The 15,884-nt window shown below is 44.9% G+C and overlaps 1 protein-coding gene across 1 annotated transcript in view; it reads left to right on the top strand.

Moving 5' to 3' along the window:
- Positions 1 to 15,884, top strand: part of FOXK2 (forkhead box K2) — a gene marked incomplete at its 5' end in the record, with an annotated part of 78,610 nt that continues 62,726 nt past the window's right edge. The window contains one exon of the mRNA XM_046676352.1: positions 1 to 338. Within this exon, the coding sequence (XP_046532308.1) occupies positions 1 to 338 (338 nt within the window). The remainder of the gene's footprint in view (positions 339 to 15,884) is intronic.

The following is a 15,884-nucleotide window of genomic DNA, read 5'->3' on the forward strand; positions in this document are numbered from 1 at the left end:
ACGGGCGGCGGGTCCCCGGCGGGCGGCTGGGCCGTGGCCCGCCTTGAGGGCCGCGAGTTCGAGTACCTGATGAAGAAGCGCTCGGTGACCATCGGGCGTAACTCGTCGCAGGGCTCGGTGGACGTGAGCATGGGCCACTCGAGCTTCATCTCGCGGCGCCACCTCGAGATCTTCACGCCCCCGGGCGGCGGCCATGGCGGGGCGGCCCCCGAGCCCTCGGCGCAGCCCGGGTCCGACGCCGGCGGCGACTTCTACCTGCGCTGCCTCGGCAAGAACGGCGTGTTCGTGGACGGCGTGTTCCAGAGGCGCGGGGCGCCGCCGCTGCAGCTGCCGCGCGTGTGAGTGGGGCCGGCCCGGCGCGCGGGCGGGCGGGGGCTGCGGGCGGGGGCTGCGGCCTGGCCGGGGACCCGGAACCCCGACCCGCGCCGGGACCAGGACCACGATCCCTCACCCGAACGCAGGCCCAGACCCTGGCCCGCCACCCCGACCTACCCAGACCCAGGACCCAGACCGGCGCCGACCCACGGCCCGGAGGACCGAGGCCGGGGCCCGGTGGCGGGAGTCAGACGCAGTTGGTGACCACCCCCCCGGTCGACTGCCGGGCCCCAGACCCGCCGCCCACGAACCACCGGGACCACACCGTGATCTCTGACCCCCAGCCAGAACCCAGCCCCCGGCCCGTGACTCCCAGCCTCGGTCCTGCCTGCAAGTAGGACTCAGATCGGGACCCAGACTCGGGACCCCAGCCGGACCTTGAACCGTGGCCTTGTCCATTCTTCCCACAACCAGAATCTAGGCCACGACCCCTGGCCTCATCCCTCTGACCGGACCCCGACCCATCATCCTGGCCAGATCCCAGCCCACTGACCCCAGTCTCCAGCCTTCACGCCCCTGACCCACGCCAGGATTCCTGCCCGCGACCCCCTACCCTCACCTTCCCAAAGCTGGAGGCTCGGGCGGCCGTGCACGTGGCCAGGTTTTCTGGAGTCGTCTGTGCGCTCTGGGAGTTTGCATGTATTTTTCCTAAGCGGCGTGTCGGTGGTACAGAACAGGCGCTGAAGTCTAGCCCTTGGAGCTATCCGAGACTAAAATCTGTATCTTCCTGACTGGTGATGGAGTGTCTCTTATTTCCTTTTTGTTCTATACGTTTTCAATAATGAGTTATTTCAGGAGTGCATTTTTTAAGCTACAAGGACTTCTTTTCCCCCGTTGTATTTTTGGTAACGTAAAAGTTGAAAATTCTTCAAGCATGATGAATTTTTAAATCTGTGCTCTGAGCCTTAAAATTTTGGGAAAACTGGATACTTATAACTTTTTTTTAGAAGTCAGTTGATTATTTAGAAGTTATTGTAAGGTCATATAGAGTGTTAATTGAGTCTCATGGGGAACTGTCAAGTCTGTTACAAAACGATTCAGCTTAGTTCTATGGTTTTATGGCGTTATCGTTTACTCGGCTTGAAAAACACTCTTGCTCTCTAGGAAATGCTAATTATTCCTCGGGGGCTCCTTTCTAGATCATTGCAAGTAGAGCCGTTGTCCACAAAATGGGGTTTTTAACTGCTTTCCGTAGTTGGAGATGCTAAGAACTGTTGCGTTTCTTAATCCTTGATCGTTGTCCCCGAGTGCTGTGCTGTTGCGTAGACGGCTGCAAAGCTGCACCAGCTAGTTCCTTCAGCCTTGATGGGAGCATTGCAAAGAATGTTGTTTTCAAGCCGAAACGCTGTTGATGTGTGTTTATGGTGTAGACTACATAAAATTGATGGTAGGGCCCTGACAGTTGCTTTTTAATCTGTTGGTTTGTTGTTTACAAATAACTTTTAATGTCCACAACAAAAGATGTTATATCTTTACTCAGGATTTTGAAGTTTAAAGAAAATTTTCTTATTACCATTCAGCCAAAACCATTTGTGTTGAGGTGTTAAACATGGAAATAAGTTGACCTTTCGGGAGGGAGCAATATTCAGACTTTTTGAGGGGTAGAGTGAGCCTTGTGGAAGAGATGAGTAAGAAAGACAGTGGGGTGGAGGCTGGGCCTCTGACCTTCACCTCTAGCTTGTGCACGGGAAGAGTCCCTGGGCCCCGCAAGGCTGCCACGAGCCCCCGACTTCTCATGGGCCTGGGAGCTTCTGCCTGAACTGGCAGAGGGGCGTGGTTTTTTTCACAGAAGGGCTTTTGGCGTTTTTACAGTGTGAAGTGGGTAACTAGTAGGACTTTGCAGCACCGCCTTCTTGCAGGGCATCATTACACAAATATTTGGTGTAGGGTGGTAATAGATACAGGTTAACAGAATAAACTCTGTAGAGCTAAAGGTAGATAAATTGTTTTAGAAATCTTTTTCTTGAAATTAAACTCAGTGTAATGTTACAAGTTCTTTTAAGTTAAAAAAACAAGTTGTATACCTTTGAAAGTGCATGTAATTTAGAGCAGTTATGCGGAGGTTGAAATATTGCTTATTTCAGATTTGCCTACTGAATTGAAAATCACTGTAGAGTTAAAAAAATGTGACGATCCATGGTTGGTCTCTTATTTGAATGACAGTGGTTTTATTCTAATTCCAACTGTAAAGTGAGTTTACATTTTGTAGTTAGTATTAAAAGTTTACAAAAAGAGAATTTGGAAGAGTACATAAGTAATTTAGACTTAAGGTGTAGTTCATCATTTTGTTAATACTAAATAATGTATTAATTTGGGGGAACAGGGAAAGATGAGGACTGTAATGCTGTACGTTGGCTGTCGTGAGTATTGTAAGTGGTTTGGGTAAGATCTGAATACAAGTGCCTTTTCCACAGTGGTTGGTGAGCCCCATGCCCAGTGTGGACTGGTGTGTAGAGGGGTGCTGTGTATGCACAAGAGTATCAGGGTGTGTGGTTTTCCAGAAGACAAGTGATTTCCACAAATTGTTGATTTTTGGCCAAATATGCAGGGCTTTGTGTACAGAAATGCAATTTTTTCCTCTCTGGGAGTGTCTGACTTGTTGGAAGCACAGGTGTTATTGGGACTAGGGTGGGGCTTCTGTGGGGTAGGCTCGGTGGGAGAGCCCTGGGCCATCTGGATGGGGCTCCTGGAAGTGGGCAGGTGGAGGTAGCTTTGTGGGTGTGGTTGAGCCGGCAACCCGGCCCTGTAGAAGCTGAAATTCAGGCTGGAAGGGACCTTGGGGTGGGTTGTGGAGCATGAGGTTTGGACCTGGTAGGGGAGCATTTCCACAGTGGTCAGCAATAGAGTGAAGAATGTCCAGTTGGAGGACAGGGTCCTCATGAGGACCTGGTCTGGGGCCTGAGTGAGCAGTAAAGTGTTTTAGGAAGATCTTGGTGCCATGGTAGCAAACTAGGTATAATTTATAAGTAAAAATAAACAACTCTTTAACAGTTGTTTATACTTGGAAACGTCGAGTGAATCTGACAAGATTTGATCAGTAAGCTCCTGGAATACTAATACACCAACATAAATAGAAGAAGTTGAATGTACTATTGCCCTAAACTAGTTAACATGCAGAACTGCAATTGTGTTTATTTAGAAAAGTAATCTTGTTCCTGTGCCAAATTAACTGCCTATCACTTAGTGATACAGCAACATCACCTTTTTTTGTGTGGGATATTTTCACTTGCAGATTAAGTTCAGTAATGTCACATTTGAAGACTGTTTCGTTAAATCAGACACAGCATCCTCTGAGGTGAGAGCTGGAGAGGGGCAAGCAGACAGTGGCTTCAGGAGCTTTCCATGTGGAGACTCCAAGAAAAGAACTGAAGGAACTCGCAGTGACTTGGTCCTGCTCAGAAATGGAGACGGGGCAGAACTGAGGTTCTCAAAGAATAGCAGTAACATAAAGAGAGGAATGAGGAGAGTGCCAAAAGAGGAGAAGGCCACCTGCAGTGTCACATTCATGGGGATTCGTGGGCAGTGAACAGGACCATTGGGAGGATGAGGAAGGAGGCCGGGTGTGGGGCTGGAGAGCAGGGAGGGAGTGGGGGTATAAGAAGTGTTTGTGTTGGGGCCGGCCTGGGGGCACAGTGCTTAGGTTCACACGGTCTGCTTTGGCAGCCGGGGGTTTGCCAGTTCAGATCCTGGGTGCGGGCATGGCACCACTTGGCAAGCCATGCTGTGGTAGGCGTCCCACGTATGAGGTAGAGGAAGATGGGCATGGATGTTGGCTCAGGGCCAGTCTTCCTCAGCAGAAAGAGGAGGATTGGCAACAGTTAGCTCAGGGCTAATCTTCCTCCAAAAAAAAAAGTGTTTGTGGGGTGGAGGGTGGGTATTATAAGGCGGGCGGAGGTGAGAGCAGGATTAGGAGGAATGGAAACGCTGTTTATCACCAGGGTGAGGTGGCTGAAGAAACCACTGAGAGATGTGTCCGAGGCCCAGTGCCCAAAGAGCAGCTCCGGATGAGATGTGAAGAGGATAGAGCTGCCAGTAGGAGAAGATAAAACAGAGATGTCTTGTTTGAAGACCTGAGCAGAGCCACTAGTGAGGTCTGGCGTGTTTTCTAGTCCCAGGGCCACAGAGTTGTGCTGAAACGCCTTCTGAGACTCTGAGCACTTGTCAGCAGAGCTAAGAACCAGGGTCTAGGGTGGCTGGATTCCAGGACCCAGGAGTGGGGGACGTGTAATGGCAGATCCATAGCAGAGGGGTGGAAGCACTTTGCACTTCGAAAAGTGCTCAGCCTACAAATTAATAACTTTTAATGTCCACTATGTGTTTTTCTTTAAAAACTGCAATGTGCATTCCTTTGGTAAATTGAGATACATTTTTATCACTGATTTGTAGACATTGAGAACACAGTGCAGCTGTTTTACCGTAATGGTTACTTTATTAAGTTAAAAATAACCCAACAACCAGCTTACTTCTGCTTCACCTAGTGTGTAGTAGTTCTTGCAGTGGTAAAACTCAAGTCGTTCACTTTAATCTTTAGTTAGCGAGTAGTTTAAGATGGTTTAGATTTAAAATAGTTGGAATTTTAACACATTTTGAGAAACAAGCCTACGTGATGGGAGCTGTCACCTGCAGCAGTCATTTGTGTGCCAACCAACTGTATCAGGAGATGGCGAGGATGAGCTCTGGGAGCTGGACAGACTGGGGCCAGATTCCAGCTCTGCCACTTAACCGGTCTGAGTTTTAGTTCCCTCACTTGTAACACCAGGATGATAGCTGTCTGACATTATGTGACACAGCACCATGCCTGTGACCCTGCCGGACATCAGGGGCCTCATGTGTTCTGTCCATCGCAGTGGCCTGGTATAGAGGGGCCTATGAGGATCTAATGTGACAGAAAGTGTGACAAGAGGATGGAAATGTCGCAAGGGCCAGCACTCTTCACCTTGCTCATAGGTCCACACATGCAGTAAGTTGATCAAGAGTCACGTTTGAAGTTCCTTTAGCCCTGAGAAGTTGCCCCCTCCCCTCAAGGACCTGAGGATAAAGACAGACCATGGGACAGGTCTGTGTTGTTCGGCAGGAGGGGCTGGGAGAGGTCCGTCTGCGGCTGCCCTCCCCCCTGAAGCCTCCATTCTGCTTCTGCTTCTGCTTCGTTCTGACATGTCAGCTTCGTTCTGACATGTCAGCTTCACCACAAACCTTCCTTGTTTTAGGGGAAAAAGAAAAGTGCCTCTGCCTTGGGTACAAAGTCAGGAAAGGGAACTAGTTAAAAGTCATGTCCTTTTGTGGTCTGATTTGAAGGATACTTGTTCATTAATGCCATCAGCAAGGCTATTGTTTCGGAAATTAATGATGGCTTCTCTGTCTAATCGAAGAACTTTGCAGTTCACAATATACAGGCCTACTTCAGAGATATTGTGGGTTCAGTTCCAGACCACTGCAATAAAATGAATGTCACAATAAAGCGAGTCACATGAATTTTTTGGTTTCCCAGTGCATATAAAAGTTATGTTTATATAATAGTCTATTAAGTGTGCAATAACATTATATCTAAAAAACAATGTACATACCTTAATTTAAAAATACTTATTGCTAAAAAATGCTAACCATCATCTGAGCCTTGAGCAAGTCCTAATCTTTTTACTAGTGAAGGGTCTTGCCTCAGCGTTGATGCCTGCTGACTGGTCAGGGTGGTGGTTGATGAAGAGTGGGATGGCTGTGTCAATTTCCTGAAATTACAGTAATGAAGTTTGCTGCATAGATTGACTCTTCCTTTCGCGAGCGATTTCTCTGTAGGCTATGTTGCTGTTTGATAGCATTTTACCCACAGTAGAACTTCTTTCAAACTTGGAGTCAATCCTTTCAAACCCCATTGCTGCTTTATCAACTAAGTTTATGTCATATTCTAAACCCTTTGTTGTCATCTCAGCAGTCTTCACACTATTTTCACAGGAGTAGATTCCATCTCAAGAAACCACTTTGTTTGCTCATGCATGAGAAGCAGCTCCTCATCTGTTGAAGTCTTGTCGTGAAATTGTAGCCGTTCAGTCACATCTTCAGGCTCCATTTCTAATTCTAGTTCTCTTACTGTTTCCACCACGTCTGCGCTTACTTCCTCCACTGAAGTCTTGAACACCTCAAACTTGTCCATTTTAGGACTGATAGACCTGCTGTCAAGCAGGAGTGCCACAAACCTTCAATTTGTAAAAAATGCAGTATTTGTGAAGCACAGTAAAACGAGGTATGCTTGTACTGTTTTTCTTTTTAAACTGCTGTTTTATTGAAGTGTAACGAACCACATATACTTTTGAGTGGTCTCTTTCTGGAGACACTTGAGGACCTGAAGCTGGGCTTCCCTGCGGTCCTTGAATGTCACCTGGACGCCTTCCAGGGGGCACGGGCGCTCAGGACCCCTAGGAGTGGTAGGTCGTGGAGCCTGTTGTCAGGACTAGCCTGTCAGCAGCCCCTTCTGCTGTCAGGCTCTGGGAGGCAAAATGTTCCCTCCTCATCCTCTTATGCTGTAAATTCATCTTGTTGCTCGACTTTCTCCTGCACTGGTCTCCTAAGGTGGGGACCAGGTCCTGTATGTGTTTGTATCCCCTGGAAATGGCCCAGAGCCATCATCACTTGGTACATACCCAAAATATACGTACCCGTTGACTGCTGGTTTAGGACAGTACTGTTATGTGAACATTCTCAAGTGCTGATCGCCTAGTGATGGGATTCTAGTCAGACGTGGCCCCTCCGTTTATGGTCCCCTGTTTACCAGCAGGTCCCATCTAGATCCACAGTTTCAGAAGTACAGCATAGTTTCATGCATAATTGGTGGAAATACTCCAGAAGATGAAGCTATTATAGTAACAGAGCAGATTTTTCCATTGTGAAAATGCAACAATTCTTAGTTTGCTGAGGAGAAAGTTATTTTTGGAAAATGAAGAAAAGAGGGTTTCTAAAATAAGGAAGCTTTTAATGAAAACAGTTATCATTTTGGATAGTATTCATATCTGTTTAGCATTTTTGTGGAACTCATGTTTTCTTTTATGTTTGGGTTTTGGAGCAGTTTACAATATCTTAAATAATGATAATGTAGTAAGTCAGCTCCCACATTTCTGATCCCAGTTTTCAACGAGGATTTTTTGAATTTGCTAATGAAACACAATACACCAGAGCATGTTTAAGGGGCACATTGCCATTTCTATGATTTGAAGCGGTTTGAGCACCGTGACGAGGTCTTATGACTGTTCTAGGAAGCCCCTTTTAGAAAACTGTCTTTCTCAGCATACGTCAGTTTCTAGAGTGCGTGTTTGGTCTCGAGTCTCAGCCGCTTTGATAGGAATAGGGAGGGTGCTCTGCTGAGGATTCTGGAGGGATTTTAGACACTATTTGGCTTTTGCTGCAGTTTGTCTTTTGGGGCAGAATGCTTGTGTGTCTTATCCAGTGAAAGGTATCGGAGTGCAACTGTGGTTCTCACTGGGGTGCACTCTCCCACCCCTTGACATTTGGCTATATCTAGAGACATGTTAGGTTGGCGCAACTAGGAGGGGGGTGCTACTGGCATCTAGTGGGCCAGGACCAGGGATGCTGCTAAAAATCCTAGATGCACAGAACAGTCCCTCCCACAATGGAGAATGAGCCAACCCTAAATGTCAATAGTGGGGAAGTAGAGACCCCCTGGAGCACAGTACTCTAGCAGTTGATAACAATGGGATGTGACTCTTAGTCCTATCAGTGGTGAATTTTAATAACTTCTTATAAGTGGTGCCTGCTTAAAACCTTTAAACTACCAAAGCATTTGTTTCAAATTCAGGGGCGGGCACCTTTGTAAAACAAAGCCTGAGGTGGAGAGGCCTGGTGTGGAATCACTCCCTTTGCAGCTTTGGAAGGGCACTCACAGAACATGATCCTAAACCTTCCCTGGTTGTAAGATCAGTCTCAGTGCTTTGAGGGGTAGCCTAACAATCTCCCCTTTGGAGTGTGTGCTCTCGTGCATGTCCATTGGCTTTAGTTAGGTTGATAAAATTACTCTGAACACATTTATGGTTAATGGGAAAAAAGACGTTGAGTTGTTGTAGTAGAGTTGTTCCCGTTTTTTGTGGTTTGGTTCCCCTGGAGAGTGAACTGATGATGTGCGGGAATACGCCATTAGTGTCACCACAACCACACGGTAAAAGACTGCTGCCAGATGCTGTTTTCTCACGGTGTTTAGTCACTCATAATGGGCCGTATGAAACTCATCTTTTGACTCTTACTTGAACAGATGGGATATAGAAAACCCTAAACAAGAAAATTGGAGACTTACTGGTGGGTTTTTTGGGTTTTTTTTTTTGTCTTTTTCAGAGTATAATTGCATTTTGTGTGCATAGGTGATTTTTTTTTTTTAAAGATTGGCACCTCAGCTAACAGCTGTTGCCAATCTTTTTTTTTTTTTCTGCTTTTTTCTCCCCAAATCTCCCCAGTACATAGTTGTATATTTTAGTTGTGGGTCCTTCTGGTTGTGGCATGTGGGAGGCCACCTCAAGATGGCCTAATGAGCGGTGCCATGTCTGCACCCAGAATCTGAACACTGGGCTGCCGAAGTGGAGCGTGTGAACTTAACCACTCAGCCCCGTCCGGCCCCCATAGGTGATCTTTTAAAAATATTACATTTTTGGGCCGGCCTGGTGGTGCAGCGTTTAAGTTCGCCCGTTCTGCTTCTCGGCAGCCCGGGGTTCGCTGGTTCGGATCCTGGGTGCGGACATGGCACCACTTGGCACGCCATGCTGTGGTAGACGTCCCATGTATAAAAAGTAGAGGAAGGTGGGCACAATGTTAGCTCAGGGCGAGGCTTCCTCAGCAAAAAGAAGAGGACTGGCAGTAGTTAGCTCAGGGCTAATCTTCCTCTAAATAAATAAATACAAATATTACATTTTTGCCATTTTTAAACTGTTGGAAGATATTAGGATTATGAGCACCAGTTTTACAGCCGTTTGAGCTGGGTAGAGGAGGATGTCGCTTAAATGGAGTAGACTGTCCATTTCCGGTTCCTCGTTGAGTCTTCTGTTTCCACTTTGCCCAGTCTCCCTCTGAGCTTGCCCACATGTGTAGTCAAACACCACTCACATCCTGTACCGTGGCACTTAAGTGTTGCGTAGGCTGGGCTGGTTCATCCTCTAGTTGTGCACTTTGTGGGACTGTGGCCCAAGACCCCTCGATGACCTTGAGTAGTGCCAGTACTTGTTAAGACTCAAATGTGTGCTGGTGTATTTGTTTGACGTAGGCTGCGAGGTTTGGATTTGGTAGATATTGCACCAAAGGAAACAGTTTGAAACAGTTTAAAATGGTTTTAAATAAAATTAACTTCACTCTTCGATTCTACAATTCCCCCTATTTTTCTTCTTGTTTGTATTGATGGTAGACTATCCTAAGTGGCCTTTTTATCTTTGTATTATGACTTTTTAAAAAATTTAACGATGACTCATAACATGGAGAGGGAGCAGGGGAAGCCTGGGTACATGAGAACAGAATTTCCTGTAGTTGAATTAAATGTCCTGATAACGTGCAGCAGGCTACATAACTGCTGTCATGCTGGATGTCAGACCGCTATAGGTCTGTCCTGGAGCAGTTCTCTTTTCTTTAGTGTTGCTTGATGCTAGACAAGGTGGGTCTGGTCTTGGCTGTGTCCCTGCAGGTGTGCTGCTCATCTTCGCTTCTCCCACACAGCATCTGCACAGGCGCTGGCACATGTGGCTCCTGGTGGTCCTTCTGGCTGAGGACTTTTGCAGCTGTCTGGGGCGACCCTCCTGGATTGCCCAAACTAGAGCACATCCTTGTCCCTAACGAAGTCGTTCAACTCTAACCCTTTCTCCCACCCCCGTCCTGATTTGACTTCAGTGACCTGACAGCATTCACTTCCCCTCCCTGTCTCCTCTTATAGAATGTTATCAAACTAGTTGAAAATAGCACCCCCAAAAGCAATACTTTATTTTCCATTGATCTTTTCTTTTGTTCTCTCTCAAAAGTTGTTTTTCAGAGTGTGCATTTTCTTATTGACATAAATTTACCTGTTGGTCACAGTTCTGAAAAATATCTAGTTCTTTATAAAATCTGTGGGTTTCCAGTAACCAGGCATTCAGTGTTTGGGGTTTCTTTTCCTGTGTATCTCTAATGAGAAGAGCTTTGCTTTCATAAATGGTTTTTAAAAATGACTTTAGTATTTGGCACTGGTGATTAATTCATCACTTTTATTTGCTAAATGAATAGCTTCTACATGTATGCCATTATATGTTAGAGTATAGTGCTCCAAGCCTTGGTTGAAGTTGTTGGGAGACACCTCAGGCCATTAGAACTGCATCCTGGCTTGGCTGCTGACTGATTTTTGGTGGCTGACAAACCTTTGTGAGTTGTCGCATTGTCTGTAGGTCAAGGCGAAGCTTGACTGAGAAAGCTGGTTGAGTGTCTCTCAGCTCCGGGTGTCCAGTAGGTGCTAGGTCAATCTTAGATCCCCTCTCTGTTCTGTGGAGGCCAACTTTCCAGGGGCTTCACTTAAGAACTACATCCTAGAGGTTGCTTGTTATTCTCCTCGGTGTGTTATTCTTCACAAACCTCTCCACATAGAAAAGGTTGAGAGTGGGCTGAGAATGAGCAGTGTAGGCCCTGTATGCTCATCAAGCTACTGGAACAGTGTTACAGCACCACCTGGGCCAAGGGGAGGTGAGAGCCCCTCCCCTTGTGACCACACTGTTTAATCTCTTAACCCCAGGGTCCTCCTCTGTAAACAAGGATATTACCGAACTGACTTTGTGGGGTTGTTGTGTGGATTCCCTTTTGCTTGACACAGAAGAGTTGCTGAATAAATGTTAATATTCTTTCTTTAAAGAAAAAGATGTTAGGGGCTGGCCCTGTGGCCAAGTGGGTAAATTCGCATGCTCCGCTTTGGCGGCCCAGGGTTTCGCTGGTTCGGATCCTGGGCGCGGATATGGCACCGCTCATCAAGCCATGCTGAGGCGGTGTCCCACATGCCACAGCAAGAAGGACCTAGAACTAGAATATACAACTATGTACTGGGGGGGCTTTGGGGAGAAGAAAAAAGAAAAGGAAAAAAATTTTAAATTTCTTGTCTTAAGTATTTTGATTGGAGAGTTTAATCCATTTACATTTAAAGTAATTACTGATAACGAGAGACTTGTGCTATTTTGCTATTTGTTTTCTTTATATCTTACAGCTTTTTTGTTTTTCATTTCCTCCCTAACTTCCTTCTTTTATGTCTAGTTGATTTTTTGTAGTGAACTGTTCTGAATTCTCTTCTCATTCCCTTTTGTGTATATTTTTAAGATATGATCTGTGTGGTTACCATGGGGATTACATTTAACATCGTATACATTTAACATCCTATTTTTAAAATGATCTATTTTGAATTGATATCAACTTTAGAAATAGACAAAAATGCTCCTTCTGTACATCTCCTTTCTCCTCCCTTTTATGTCATCACAAATTTCTTCATTATGCTTTGTGTGCCAAATAACAGATTTATAATTATTTTTATGCATTTGTCTTTTGACTCTTGTAGGAAAACCAAAATTACAATACTAACTTTCATATTTTCTCATGTATTTACCTTTACTGGAGATCTTTATTTCCTCACTGTTTAGTGATTTTTCATTATTGATCTTTCATTTCAGCCGAACGGACTCTGACAGGTCTAGTGTAAATGAACTCCCTCATCTTTTGTTTATTGAGGAATGTCTTAATTTCTCCCTTGTTTTTGAAGGATGCCTTTGCCAGATATAGTTCTTGATTGATATGGTTTTTTCTTTTGGCACTTCAAATGTAATCTCACTGTCTTCTGGCCTGCGTGGTTTCTGATGAGAAATCAGTTGTTAACCTTATTGAGAGTCCTTGGACGTGACAAGTTACTTCTCTCTTGCTGCTTGCAAGATTCTCTCTCTGTCTTTCAGTGGTTTGATTATAATGTCTCAATGTGAGTCCCTTGAGTTTATCCTACTTGGAGTTTGTTGAGCTCTTCCTTGTCTTTCATCAAATTTGGGGTAATTTTCAGCCATTATTTTTTCAGGCAGTCTTTCTGTTCTTTCCCTCTACTTCCTTTGGGACTCCCTTATGTTGGTCTGCTTGTTGATGTCCCGTAAGTCCTTTAGGCTCTCTTCATTCTTCTTCATTTTCTTTCTGCTCCTCGGACTTTATAATTTCAATTAGCCTATTTTAAGTTTGCTGATTCTTTTCTTTTGTCTGCTCACACACGCTGTTGGACCCCTGTAGTGAATTTTTCATTTCACTTGCTGAAATTTGCAGCTCTAGGATTTCTGTTTCATTCCTTCTTATAATTTCTATATCTTTGTTGACCTTCCTGTTGTATTCATACATCATTTTCCTGGTTTCCTTTAGATCTTTGTGTTTTCCTTTAGATAATTTGAACATATTTAAATAGTTATTTTAAAGTCTTTGTCTGGCAAGTCTTCTGTCTCACCATCTTCAGAGATGGTTTCTGTTAATTTATTTTGTTCCTCTGACTGAGTGATACTTTGTTTCTTTGTGTGCCTTGTGATTTTGTTGTTGAAAACTGGATGTTTGACTATTGTAATATAGTAGCTCTGGAAATGAGATTCTCCTCCTGCCTGAGGATTTGCTGTTTTTTATTTGTTGATGGCTGTAGGAGTCCTTTTTGCCTAGTGACTTTCCCATACTATTATTGCAGAGACTTGACAGTGTGGTCCCTGAAGTCCTGTTTTATAGCTTGTGTTCAGCTGGTGTTTTGACAGATTTCCTTGAACACCAGGAGATCTCTCATCTCCCAGTCTTTGCATGTTGGCTCTGTGCCTGGGCCCTCCTTCAGCTCTTGATCAGACTTGCACTGTGCTTAGGGATTGGCCCAAGGTGAGAGCCCAGGGTCTTCTCAGGTCTTGTATGAGCATGCATCTTGGCCTGACCATGTATGTGACTTTCTGAATTTCCTGGTATGCGCTGTTAGTTTTGAATGTCCTAATTTCCCAGAGAAACTCTCCCCAGCTTTTGCCTTAGGTACTGTATTGCATGTTTGGAATGTAATCTTTTGCTAAAGGCTCTGAGGATTGTTAATTGGACTTGCAGTGTTTTTGAGCCTTTTCAGCCTGGGTTCTGAGTTAGGTGAGACACAGAGGAGTGCCTGTGTCGTTCTTCAGGTAGCCCCCAGACAGGTTAGAACAGGCGTACGTGATGAGTTCTGAATAAAGTCTACACTGCTCCCTAGAACCAGGGATACAGTTGCATGTTGCAACCCAGGCTGCCACCACTTTAAGACCGTTTATGCTTTAAGACCAAGGCCTACTACTGCCCTGCTGGAGGGAGTGGGGCAAGGGCAGCAGCATCTAAAGCCTCCCTGCCCTTCCGTGGCATCTCTTTCCTGATTGAGCAGTTGGTGGTTGCAGACTTCTGACTTCTTTGCATAGTTTTCACAAATTGGTTCTGACTGTTTCTGCTTGTTTTCCAATGTTTGTGTGTGTGCTGGGGGGGAATGAGAGCTTGGAGCTTCCTCCTGAGCCATTTTGCTCATGTCCCTCCCCATGACCAGTTCCTTTGAGTGAAAATTCAGATTCTTTTATCATTTTTCACTGAGTATGAAATAATAGCAGTTCTTTTTCATGGATTTAGTGATGTAACAACATTTGAATAAAGTCAAATTTTTGTCCCATTTTTTTAAAGTGAGAGTTTGAAAAAAATTTCTAAATTGCCTTGAGCAGAAAATAACATGAAAGTCAGACTCTCATTCATTCTCAGTAAGTCCATCTTGGCTATTCTTAGTATTTGTTAGGGTCTATTCTTTGAATAAAGAAATATGAAATTCTTTAGTGGTCTTATCCTGTGTGAAGTGTTGATTTCTCTTTCTTTACAATGTCTCAGCAAAAAGCCAAGACCATAATAGTGATTTTGTTAAGGAAACCTTTGTTGATACCTGCAGTCTTAGGAAGGACGTTTTGCTTTAAGATAAAGTAAGAAATAATTTTACATTTAGATTATTACACGTTTTAAGATGTTGCCATGGGGCCGGCCCAGTGGTGCAGCGGTTAAGTTCACACGTTTCGCTTCGGTGGCCCGGGGTTTGCCGGTTCGGGTCCTGGGGTTGGACATGGCACTGCTTGGCATACCATGCAGTGGTAGGTGTCCCACATATAAAGTAGAGGAAGATGGGCGCGGATGTTAGCTCAGGGCCAGTCTTCCTCAGAAAAAGAGGAGGATTGGCAGCAGATGTTAGCTCAGGGCTACTCTTCCTCAAAAAAACCCACAACTCTCTAAAATGTTGCCATGTGTATGGCTTGCCAGTGGGGAGGGTGAAATTCTTCCCTATAGGTGGTGATGAGGATGGGACAGCAGTGCCCTGTTGGGGCGTGCTCACTCACCTGCTCTCATTTGCCCTGTGAATTCTGTTGAATTGATTTTTATCCCTATTCTAGGTGAGATGGAGGCTTGGAGGGTGTTAATTCAAAGTTGCACAGCTTGGAAATGGTGGAACTAAGGTTCGAACCCACGTCCAGCTTTCTTGCCATTGTTTTTAGCCACTAAACTCTACTTAAGGTCAAGAAGAAGCGATTAATTGGAGGACGGGAAAAATCTGCAGGTGAAACTGAAATAAATTTTTGTTGTTATTTTTCTGTTTTTTTTTTTTTTTTGAGGAAGATTAACCCTGAGCTAATGTCTGCTGCTAATCCTCCACTTTTTGCTGAGGAAGACTGGCCCTGAGTGAACATCTGTGCCTATCTTCCTCTACTTTTTATATGTGGGATGCCTACCACAGCATGGTGTGCCAAGCGGGACCGTGTCCGCACCCGGGATCCGAACTGGCGAAACCCGGGCTGCCGAAGCGGAACATGTGAACTTAAATGCTACGCCTCTGGGCTGGCCCCAAAATAAATTTTTAATTGCACTGATTTATCTAATCTGTTTTTGGCTTTTAGATTATGTAAATTACTCTACTTGAGGAAATACCATATAACTATTATAATGTATTTATTTACATGGAAGAAAGTTCCCATATTTGTGGGAAAAGTTAAAGAACAGTGTGTGTAATCCCGCTGTTTAGAAATGTAAGTATTTGTGTGTGGCATACCTGATGCATCTCTACATTTAAAACACCACTAAGATGGTAGGAATGCCTGTCTCCAAATGGGCGTCATGGGCTGACTTTCTATTTTCCTTTTTAAAAAGTTTCTTTAATGTGCATATACTTCTGTTTAATAAGAAAACGTTACATCTGAGAGTTGACTGTCCTAATGTAGACCAGTCTATTCTTTAGGCATATTAGTTACTCGTATTCTGTAGCAAGTGAAGTGCACTCTGTGGCTTCTAGACCTGGTGGCACTGCCTTGTGGCTGTGAAGCAGACTGTGTACGTCGTGTAGTAGGCTGAAGAGCTGTGGTGACACGTGGGTGGTTTCTTACTTTGTATTACAGTTTTGACATGGGATATCAGTTAGTCTTCTCTTGAAATGCTGTGTGTGTCTTGTCCCTAGGATAGGCTGTGTCCACATATTGTGGCAACTGCGCCTGTCA

This window comes from Equus quagga, chromosome 11 (genome assembly GCF_021613505.1).
Source record: "Equus quagga isolate Etosha38 chromosome 11, UCLA_HA_Equagga_1.0, whole genome shotgun sequence".
Taxonomy (NCBI): Eukaryota; Metazoa; Chordata; class Mammalia; order Perissodactyla; family Equidae; genus Equus; species Equus quagga.